Source organism: Besnoitia besnoiti, chromosome X (genome assembly GCF_002563875.1).
Source record: "Besnoitia besnoiti strain Bb-Ger1 chromosome X, whole genome shotgun sequence".
NCBI classification, from domain to species: Eukaryota; Apicomplexa; class Conoidasida; order Eucoccidiorida; family Sarcocystidae; genus Besnoitia; species Besnoitia besnoiti.
Genome location: NC_042365.1, coordinates 949,120 through 958,917, shown reverse-complemented (window position 1 = coordinate 958,917; position 9,798 = coordinate 949,120). Strand labels below are relative to the sequence as shown.

Sequence of the window (9,798 nt, the reverse complement as noted above, 5' to 3'; positions counted from 1 at the left end):
CGTGAGTGAATTCGGGGAGTCCGAAAAAATCTCCTGGGTTCACTTTTTCTAGAAGGGCTCACCCTTCCAAGGCCCGGAGCCGCTGGAAAAGAGAGACAAGAGCGGTAGGATGGGGGGCTCCCATGGGCGATCCCCGGGAAATGGGGCGAAAAAAAGGATAGAACATCGGCACGAAAACCGACAGTGACCTGTGAATGAACGCGTGGAGTTCTCCCCTTACCACCGCTCCAAAGATCGCCACGGAAAAAACGTCGCAAAGGGACAGAAGGTACTGGTTATTCGTCCCGATTGCATACGATTTGTTGGGATTCCACACCTTGTATGACCCCGCTTGCACGCCCCACCACTGGCGGGCATGCATGCATTCGGAGCGGCCCCAGCAACTAGGTCATTCTTGTACGCTTTCCCGCCGGTCCTAGTCCACCCCTGTCTTCTTGTCTCCAGCAGAAAGAGCTAGCTGCGCAGTCCTTCTTCAAGAAAGGGGAAAACCTAAAAACATGTGTACTAGAAGTTGGTCAGAACGTAATTCTGTGATATGGTGGGAAAGTTTACGATGAACAAACACATATAACTCTGTGTAAAATAAAAGGTCTGAACCCCCGCGTTCAGCTCTTGCTCACCTCCATGTCGCATGCTGAGACTTGCAGACGCAATGTGCGCGTGACACGCGGGATGTCTGCACAAGTCGCAAAGGAGCTCGGGACGGCCAGATGCACAGAAGCTCGCCGTTATCGCCCTGAACAAGCTCTATCGCCTCTCTCACAGTTGCTTTAAAAAGTGGAAAAAACGTTCTTGAGGCCACAATCGCCAGTTTTCGCGCATCTTACCGGCGTTTCCGGCTGCCAGAGTAACCACAGCATTATGTTCGTGCGACCGCGCTCGAAGTAGGTCACCTTCCCGGTCCTTGCCTTTCGTGACAGGCTGCCGATCGCGCCTGAGAGAACGCCGCCCTAAAATTCCATTGCCGGATTCTTTCCTTGTGCTCTTGTTTCCTCGCCTTTCGTCGCAGCGAGCTGCTTCGTGCTCGTGTCCACGCCAACGTGTCGACAATAAGGTTTTACCACGTCAGTTGTCTGCTCTAGCTGCTAAAAAATACTTCATCAAGCGGTTTTAAAAATCGCCTGTGTTTTGAATGGGGATGCAACACATCGTCCAGATGTCGCGTGCCCGGGTTCGTTGATGCGGCGCATAGACAGCCGATCAGCAGCGTACATACACTCGCGCGACGTATTCACTTTGGTAGAACCAACACCTGGAGCTACATATATCCATCTGAGGCCAGCCGCTTCTCTCCGGTCATTGCGCTGCTAAGGGGCTCGTCGTTCTGGCCCGTCTAAATGACTATCCACCGTCACAAAGTGGCGGAACGGTCGATGGGCTCCGGGTGCTTGCGCCTTTGCCTCACTGTCTCTGTGTTTCTCCACGGCCTCTCTCAGTTCCTGACAAAACATCCAATGCATCTGGGTGAACTAACGAGGCCTCTGTTCGGCAAATGCGCTATATGGCGCCGCTCCTTTTTTTTCTCCTTTCCAGTGTCTTCTTCCTTCCACTTCGTCGCGGTTGTCGGCCCCCGTGCCCTGCGTTTAACTTGACCTCCGTGTGACATCTTCCTGTTCTCCGCGTTTAGCCTGCTCCTCCTCCCCGTAAAGATGTCGCTTTTCTCCGGGATGATGGTGAAGAAATCAGGCGCGGGCAGTTCTGCCCCGCCAGCACCCGCTCCTTCGTCGATGTCGCTGCCTTCGTCCTCATCATTTCCGTCCCACTCTGTTTGCTCTCCGGCGTCGTTGCCCTACTCACACTCTCCATCGACAGCGTCCGAGCGCTCCCTGCACGTTGTGGACAGGCTGCCGCACGCGGACGGTCCCGTCGACGCGCTCGCGAGAGGAGGGAAGGGATTTCCACAGCACCGGGGAGTTGAGCAACGAGTGTTTGAGGAGCGCGTCAGCTCGGAGAGCCGTCTGTGTGGTTCCGCGGAACCACACAGACGGCTCTCCGAGCTGACCTCGACGGAGGAAGTCGCAGCCATGCCGGCCGCTGTCTCCCATCAGGTCTCCTCCCCCGACGTGAGCGCTGCGCACGTCTCAGGCCCTTCTTCCTCCTCGTCTTTCCTGCAGTCTTCAGCGTTTTCTTTTCTACAGCCTCGTGCTGATACCGGGGCATGCCGCGCGAGCTCGACAGTGGGTTCTCTGGCTGCCGCTCCTCCACAGGACAGTGGCGCGCGTTCCCATAAGTCTTTAACAGACATTCTTTCATATCCGCCTCCTCCGCCGTCTTCCGCCATGTCGGCTTCCCCGTTTTCGTTTGCGCGGCCGAGCGCGTCGCTTCATGCTAGTGTGTCTGCCGTTTCTTCCACCGGCGTGCTGGACGCCTTGTCCTTCCCTGAGGCTCCGTCGCACTCTGTTGCCGACTTCCTCGTGCCTCGTGTCGTGAAGAAGAAGCCGCGCAGCGTCAATGTCCCCGGGTGCATGGGCCGGCAGCAGCAGCACTCTCTCGCTGCAGCGCCTGGGGCGGATCTGGACGATGGCGAAGAGCGAGCGAGGAGAGATATCGGGTTATCCAGAAGCTCCTCGCACTCTTCGCTTCTCGCGCCGCCTTCCGAAGTCTCGGATCAAGCGTTTCCTGCCCCGCCTGCAAGGCCCGTCGACGGGCAGTGCATCCCGTGCGCCCACGATAATGCGACGCGCCTCCCCGCGTCTTCCCCTCTGTCGTCTCGCGGTGCGGGCGCCAGCGAGCTAGAGAGGACACGCGATGGAGATTCAGGGCCAGCAGGTGGAGTAGCAAGCCTCGCTGACCAGAGGCTGAGGGCAGACGCAAGGGAACGTCCGGCCTTCGCGCCGCAACGGTCTTCCTCCGTCGCTGGCTCGCCTGAGCACTCCAGCCTTTCTTCGCGTCGACCTTCTCTCGCGGTGGCTGCGGCGTCTCCGCGCCTCGCGCACGTCCCATCTGCCCCCATGCCGGAGGAGCTGAAACGGATCGCTTCGCGCGGGAGCACTCGAGAGGGAGCCTCCACGGTCTCCCCGAAGAACGCATATTCGCCCTCGGACCGACAAGAGACCGAGGAGACGCTCGGCGAGCGGCAGCCGTCTACCTCGCCTTTGGCTTCTTTTTCCTCCTCTCCAGTCTCTTCGTCTTCTGCGGCCCGCGCGCCGGGGTCTCCGAGTTCATCGAGGCGAACGGCGCGGGGCCCGCTCGCGCTGACTGCGGCGGACAGAGAGACGCGCTTGCCCTCTGTCGTCTCGCCTTCGTCGGTGTGTCTCACCTCCGGTCTGAAGAGCCCGCCCGACGCAGCGTGCGCGTGGTATTACGTCTGTCGCACGGACTGCTTGCAGCAACAGCGCGAACAGATTCAGCGCCTCGCGAGGTCGCTCGAGCTGCAGATCGCCACGCTGAACGACCTCGAGACTCTGGAAAAGGAGCAGAAAACACTTGAACAGCAGCAAGAAGGACACGTCGCCAACGAGGACTTTGAGGCCGCAGCAAAGATCGACGTCGAACTTCAGCACCTGCAGGGGGCGTACGACCGGAAACTCGGAAGCCTACTCGATCAGGGAGGCCGCGAGCAGCTCCGCGCTGCGCAAGGCAACGCAGAAATTTCGCGGAAGCTCTTCGACGCCGTGGCGAAGCTGCACAGACAGCTCACAAATATCGACTACCAGCGCAGAGACGAAAGGGAACAGGCCAAACAAGAAGCGCGCGACAGGAGAGAGCGAGAAGAACGCGAAATTGAAAAGGTAGCCGATGTGAAACTTACCGTGAAGCACGACACCTTTCTGGCGAGATCCTTTGGTGCATGCAGGACTGGCAACAACGAAGCCTCCGCTGGCGCCTGCGCGGGCCGCCGTCGTGGCGCCGCTTCGCCAGCACCTCGTCTGAGACGTTGCTTCGCTTTCTGCAGAGCGTTCGCTACCGTGTCAAGCTTTCCTTACGTTCGCTTTGGTGCGTTACATTGCCACGCCGCCTCGTCTTCGATCTCGATGTTCACAGGAGTCTGCAGCACTGCGGGAGAGGCTTCGAGACTGCGAGGAGACTGCGCAGGTGACCGCAGCTTCGCTCACCGCCTTGGGGGACCGCGAGAAGGAGGAGGAGAAGGCAATCGAGACGCAGCTCGAGCAGCTGGAAGCTGAACAAATGTACGTTTTTGTGTTTCGTACAGCCTAGTCGCTTTTCGCTTCGCGTGTCTTCGTCTGGCAGCGACCGTTCGTTCTTCTGCGTTACCAGACGTTTCGCTTCGGGGCCTGGTGCGCGCAGACAAACAGAAGAGCAAATAAACGACCTGCGGCAGCGGCTCGCGGCGCTCGAGGCGGAGTGGGAACGCCGCCAATACGAAATGGCTGAACTCCGTCAGCAGCAAAGCAAGTAGGAATGTCGAACTCAACAGGTGGAGTCCCGGGAGACGGCCCAGGCGAAACAGCTGGGGTCGCTCCAGAGATCTCTGTTTTTGCACAAACGCGTTGGAACCCTTGTGCGGCGCTGGGAGATGGATGCGCGTTCACCAAGATGCAGACTCAGAAGCCTTTTCAAGCATATATATGTATATGTATACGTGTATATGTTTGTGAATATGTCGTTGTGTTCAGACGGGTACTTGTGTGGATGCTTTGTTGCGGGCAGACTCAAGGAGACTCTACGGAGGGAGGAAGATGACTTGCGTGCGACGCAGAGAAGCCTGCAGGAGCGCGAAAGGGTCTTGGAGGCGGAGGAAGAAAAGGTACGATCCTGCGATGACTGACAGGGAGGGACATATGAGATATGCTTTATTCCGGAACATGAGCTGATCCGCGAGAAAGGACCAAAGCGGCACCACGAAGCCGAGTGCAGAGATTCAGCCTCGTTTCGAGGGCAGAGAATTCGCACATGCCAGCGCCAGCAGTCGACGCCGTGAAGCGAGGACGGCCGCGGGGCTCTCCTCTTCAGACCTGCCGCCGTCCTCCTACTGAAGCCGCAGTGGCACGCCTTGAAGATTTTCACAAACATATATACATTTGCATACATATGTACAAATCTACTCACGTCGTTTCTGCGAGCGCGTGTAGTGCCGTTCTCGCGGGTGTCTCTCTACCGACTACTCTGCGTTCTTCTTTGCTGTCTCCCCTGTGCTTGTCTTTCACCGTTTCTTTATCCTCCCCAGTCTTCTGTCTAGTATGATGCGATTGCACTGTGCTGCTGCTGTCTTCGTGTCTGCACGTTTTCAGTTGCATCGCCGACGCGAGGCTCTGGAGGAGCTTGCGAGGGCCGCCGATGAGGAAGAACTCGAGTACGTCGCCGGTGCGACCGCCCTCGGTGCCGGTTGCAGGCCTCACGTTCACGATCTGCTTCGGCCTCTCCAGTTACTGAAAAAAGAATTAGTGTTCACGAAACAAGGAGACTGGCTGCTTTTTCACCTGAAGTGCTAGAAAAGTAAACACCTCCGTCAGATGCTTCTGTGCGGCGGAGTTTCGCTGTCTCGCTTCCCGACCAGCTCCGGTTCCTCGCGGCGCCTGTGTGGGTTATCCCTGTTTGTTTGATCAAACTGTGTATCACTACGCATGTCTGCACTCAGCCTGGAGAGCGAGGCGGCGGCGATGGAGGCGTCGTTGGCGTCCTTCGCGAAGCGCCTCCGTTTCCTCAAAAGTCTCCACAAGTTCCGGCGCGCCATCGCAGAGCGCTTGCGCGTGTCGCTGTCCAGCGCGGCTCTGGAGCGATGCCAGTAAGCGAGCATCTCGACACAATTTCGAGATCTACGGGGCAGGGCGAAGACGAGAAGCCATCCGGAGAGCGGGAGTGCATGCCGATGAGAAAATCGAGGAGCTGAGGGTTCAGAGTTTAGGGTTTCAGAGCGTACTTTCGAGTGACGTTTTTGCGGGTAGAACGCTCCCGTAGGGGAGGCTGCTGCGCGGCGCCCTGAGGTGGCTGTTGAGGTAGTGGCTCGTGCACGGACGGAAATCAAGAGGTGCCCGGCAAAGGACCCAGCGACAGAAAGTATGAGAGACACAGAGACCGAGTGGAGGACAACAAACCCCACGCGAGACAGAGAGCCGACTGGGCCGGCTCTCGGCGCGCGCTCTCCGCCAGACGCTTGTCCCCCGTCGCGCGCTGTGCTTCGTGTCTGCAGAGAACGCATGCAGCAGTTGGGAGATGAGCGGCGAGAGCTTCAAGCGCATTTGCACAGCCAGGAGGAGCGCCGCTTCAAGCTTCGGGGCGAGCAGCAGCAGCATCTTCTCATGCTTCCGCTCCTCGAGCAAGAAAAGGCGCTGGCGGTCTCGTCGAGGCATTTCAAGGAGGCGGCGTCGTTCTCCGCGGAAATCAAGGTAGGCCGCCGCACCTCAGAGCTTGTGTCTCGAGGTGTGCTTGCGTGCAACGACGACAGAAAAACGGGCCCGCGAGCGAAGCCACGCAGATGATGCACATATCGAGAGCGCCGAAGGCTGTGGCGGAGCCCGGTCGAATGCATGTGTAAATGTGCGCGTATTAGCAGTCCGGGAAGCGCTGCACGCGTATCGGTGTCTGTTGTGATTAGTTCAGCTCTGTTGTGTTGACTTGATGTTTGGACTGTCTTCATCGCGTGCCGAACACAGGAATTCTAGTGGCATGGGGGGGAGGATGGGCAGCAAGCTCACGGCTCGTGAACCATGCAAACGCAGCAGTCACTCGCCCCTCGACAGCGTGCGTGTGAAGAGATGGGTTTTGGCGCTGCTTTCCCGTTCCTTTCTTCGCTCAGCAATGCCAAGAGGCTGTCGATACACTCGCGGCAAAGTTGGACGCGTGCGCAGAGGAAATCAAACGCAGTCAGCAGGTGAGAAGGCGTTCTGTGAGCTTCATAAGCTTGAGCCGGCGTGCGGCTAACGTGCGTGGGATAGGAAAGCGGCTAGTGACTCGTCGCGCACATGTTGTCTGCATTCAAACATGCAGCAGAGGGGGTGATTCGAGTCGGTCGTCCGTGGTGTCTTCGAGCGCTGAGGTGTCGTGGGTGTGCGGTGTGCCCGTTCAGCAACTTGACGCGCTTGAACCGGAGCTGCGGCACCTGAGAGTCATGCAGCTGAAGCAGCAAAGAGAGCACCAAGCACAGCAGAAGAAGCTGATTCGCGAGCAGCTGAGAATCTTGGAAAAAATTCGACGCGCCTGTCCGTCGGAGCGAGACACGGTATCGTCCTGTATCCCCTTGTCTCTCTCTTCGTCCCATTCACGCCGCTTACGCGAATGGCCTTTGTTCCCGCCCAATGCTGCATATTTGTATATTCAGGCGCGTGCGAACATGGAACATCAATTTGAGCTAGTTCTAGTCTCGAAGAGGAACTGGGGTTGTGTCTGTTCGCTGGGGCTCGTTGTGCATGGGATGTCGCCTTGTCCGCAGTTTCGGCGAGGTCTGGATACGTTTCTGCACCGTGTCTACGTGAGCTGGGAGAACTACTCCGTTCGGCTTTGTCAAAGCGTCGGGGAGAACCGACTTTGCGTCGGCGAGCCAAGGCTCGGCTTCTTGTCTCTCCCCTCTCTGCAAAGTTGTTTCGCGCGTGTCGCTCCTGTCGTTTTCAGAACTACCTGCAGGCTCTGGACGAGGAAGCGGAGGTGTACCGACACCTGCTCGCGAGGCTCGAGCAAACTGCCTCGCTGCGTTCGCAGGAGAGCAACAATGGCGTGGTCACTTCGGCCGAGAAAAAGAGGAAATCTCCCTCCGCCAGCGGGCCTTGGGCCAGCGGCGGAGAAGAGGAAGTCGAGGCAGCTGGAGGCGCAGCACTGCACTCCGAGCAGGCGCCCGCCGGCGACGAGGACGACGCGCGCAGCCACTCAGAAGGCGAACCCCTGTTCGACGAAGACTTCTTCTCCGACGAAGACACGCCGGTGTCCGGCGGCCAGGAGAAGAGCACGGCGGCTGCCGCCGCGCGAGAAGGATCCACCCGTCCTGTCCCTACACCACTGCTGCAGAGTCCGGCTGCGGGCGCGGACGAAAACGACCGGCGAGAGTCCTCTGACGCCTCCTCGCCTCGAACGCCGAGCCCGTCTCCTCCCGCCAATCTGGCAGAGCGCGTCGCGGGCTCCGAAGAGCGCGAGGCGACTAGAGAGGCACGCAGCGCCTCGCGCCGCGAAGCTGTGTCGGGAGGGAAGTCCCTCGCCGCTTCGCAGGCCGGCGAAGAGACTAGAAAGCGTCCGCCGGGGGAAGGCGAAGAAGACCAGCAAGGAGAGTCACGGGGCGCGTCGGCAGACGTGAGCTGCATTCCCCCACAGCCAGCGGCAGCGGCGCCTTCAGAGGAACCTACTGATTCGGTTATTCGCGAGGAGACGGCGGTTGGGCTGCTCCGAGAACGGGCGCAGGGCAGTCACCGTGGGGCCGTGCAGCAGTTAACAGAGACAAGAAGAGGCGAAGAGGAAGACGAAATAGAGAAAGAGGCGCAGTCTGTACGGGGTCCCATTCTGCCTGGCGAGAGCGCTGGCGCTGAGCGAGGGCACGCCGCGGCGTCGGCTGCGACACTTCAACGTCTCCTCGCAGCGGAACGTCAACAGAACGAGCAGCTGCATCGACAACAAGAACTCCTCTCTCTACTCTACGAGCAGCTGGCGCAGGAAGAGGAACTCGGAGCGTCAGAGGAAGGCGACATTTCGCTCACCGCTGCGCTGCGTGAACAGATCCTGAGCGTCCAGTCAGTCATCGACGAGACACGCCGCCAAACCGAGCTCTTAAAGCGTGAGCGCGCCCTATGTGACCATCCGCAGGCAGAGGTGAATGCACACGCCTCCTTGCAGGACGCAACGGGAAGCGAGGGCGAGGCGGCGTCGGCGGCGCTCTCCCATGGCGCTTCGTCCGATCTCCCTTGGCTATCTCGCGAGGCTCCTGCACCTGCGGGCGGCGACCAGCGGGCGGCGTCGTTCTCCGTCGTTTCGTCGCCTGTCCAGGATGCGAGGGACGACAGGCACGCTGACCAGACGAAAACAGTCGACGTGGATGTTTCACGGGAAGGTCGGCTGCGGTCGGAAGAGAGCTGGGGATTGCGGAGCAGCACCGCCTCGAAGCCTCAGTCCGCGAATGGTGGACTGTTTGCAGGACTGCAGTTCAAGAAGAGGGGCGAAAGCAAACCGAAAACAGAGGACGCGGATGGAGGCAAGCACAGCGACACGCAGAGTGGGGGACAAGACGCAGAGGGGGAACTGAAGGGGAAGGTGAGCCATTATGCTGAAGAAAAGCAGGATGCACCCGCGATTGAAACCCTCAACTCGAGCGATGCGACCCACCAGCCGCATCACGCAGCCACAGGGGACCCGGCGCGCGCACTGGCGGAGCGCCCCAGTCGAAAGGCCTGTGTCGGCGAGGGGTCCTCTCGCGGCGGCAGCTGCAAGGAACCGAACTGTGAAGGCAGCGTCGATGATGAGAAGGTGGAAATCGCTCTCGGCGAAGAATTTCACAAAGGCGACGGTCGCTCAACAGAATGTGCGCGGCCGGGACGGGGACCAGACAGCGAAGGGGATGAAGGTGCGGAGTGTCTACACAGTCTCAAGGAAGTCGGGAGTTTGGATCTGCCGGAGGATGTGTCAGACGATATGCACGCGCACCATGATAAGGGAAGTGAATAGGGGTACCGCGAGATCTAGTCAGCAGCTGAGGCAGAGATGACGTGGCGGACGAAACTAATTGTTGCAGCCTACAGGTGCGAAGGGGTGTCTCAGCCAGGGGCGGGTCGACCAAATCTGATCTTTGAGAACATGACGGAGAAGAAGCACAGATCCGCGGCATTTGCGCGAGTTGCGCATCAGGCGCTGGTTTCCTGTGATGGGCTAAAGAGCGGGGAAAAGGAGAAAGTTGACTTTCAGTCCCTGGGACAGCTGTTGGGC

General features: G+C 59.2%; 1 protein-coding gene across 1 annotated transcript; it reads left to right on the top strand.

The window, feature by feature from the left end:
* Positions 1–1,649: 1,649 nt before the first annotated feature.
* BESB_016910 (uncharacterized protein) lies at positions 1,650–9,540 on the top strand (the record flags this gene model as incomplete). The annotated part of the gene is made up of 10 exons (XM_029360406.1): positions 1,650–3,731; positions 3,985–4,130; positions 4,249–4,356; positions 4,612–4,708; positions 5,193–5,282; positions 5,568–5,686; positions 6,092–6,287; positions 6,698–6,772; positions 6,968–7,120; positions 7,510–9,540. The coding sequence occupies 10 exons, from the start codon at positions 1,650–1,652 to the stop codon at positions 9,538–9,540; spliced, it is 5,097 nt and encodes a 1,698-aa protein (XP_029216382.1).
* Between the last annotated feature and the right edge of the window lie 258 nt (positions 9,541–9,798).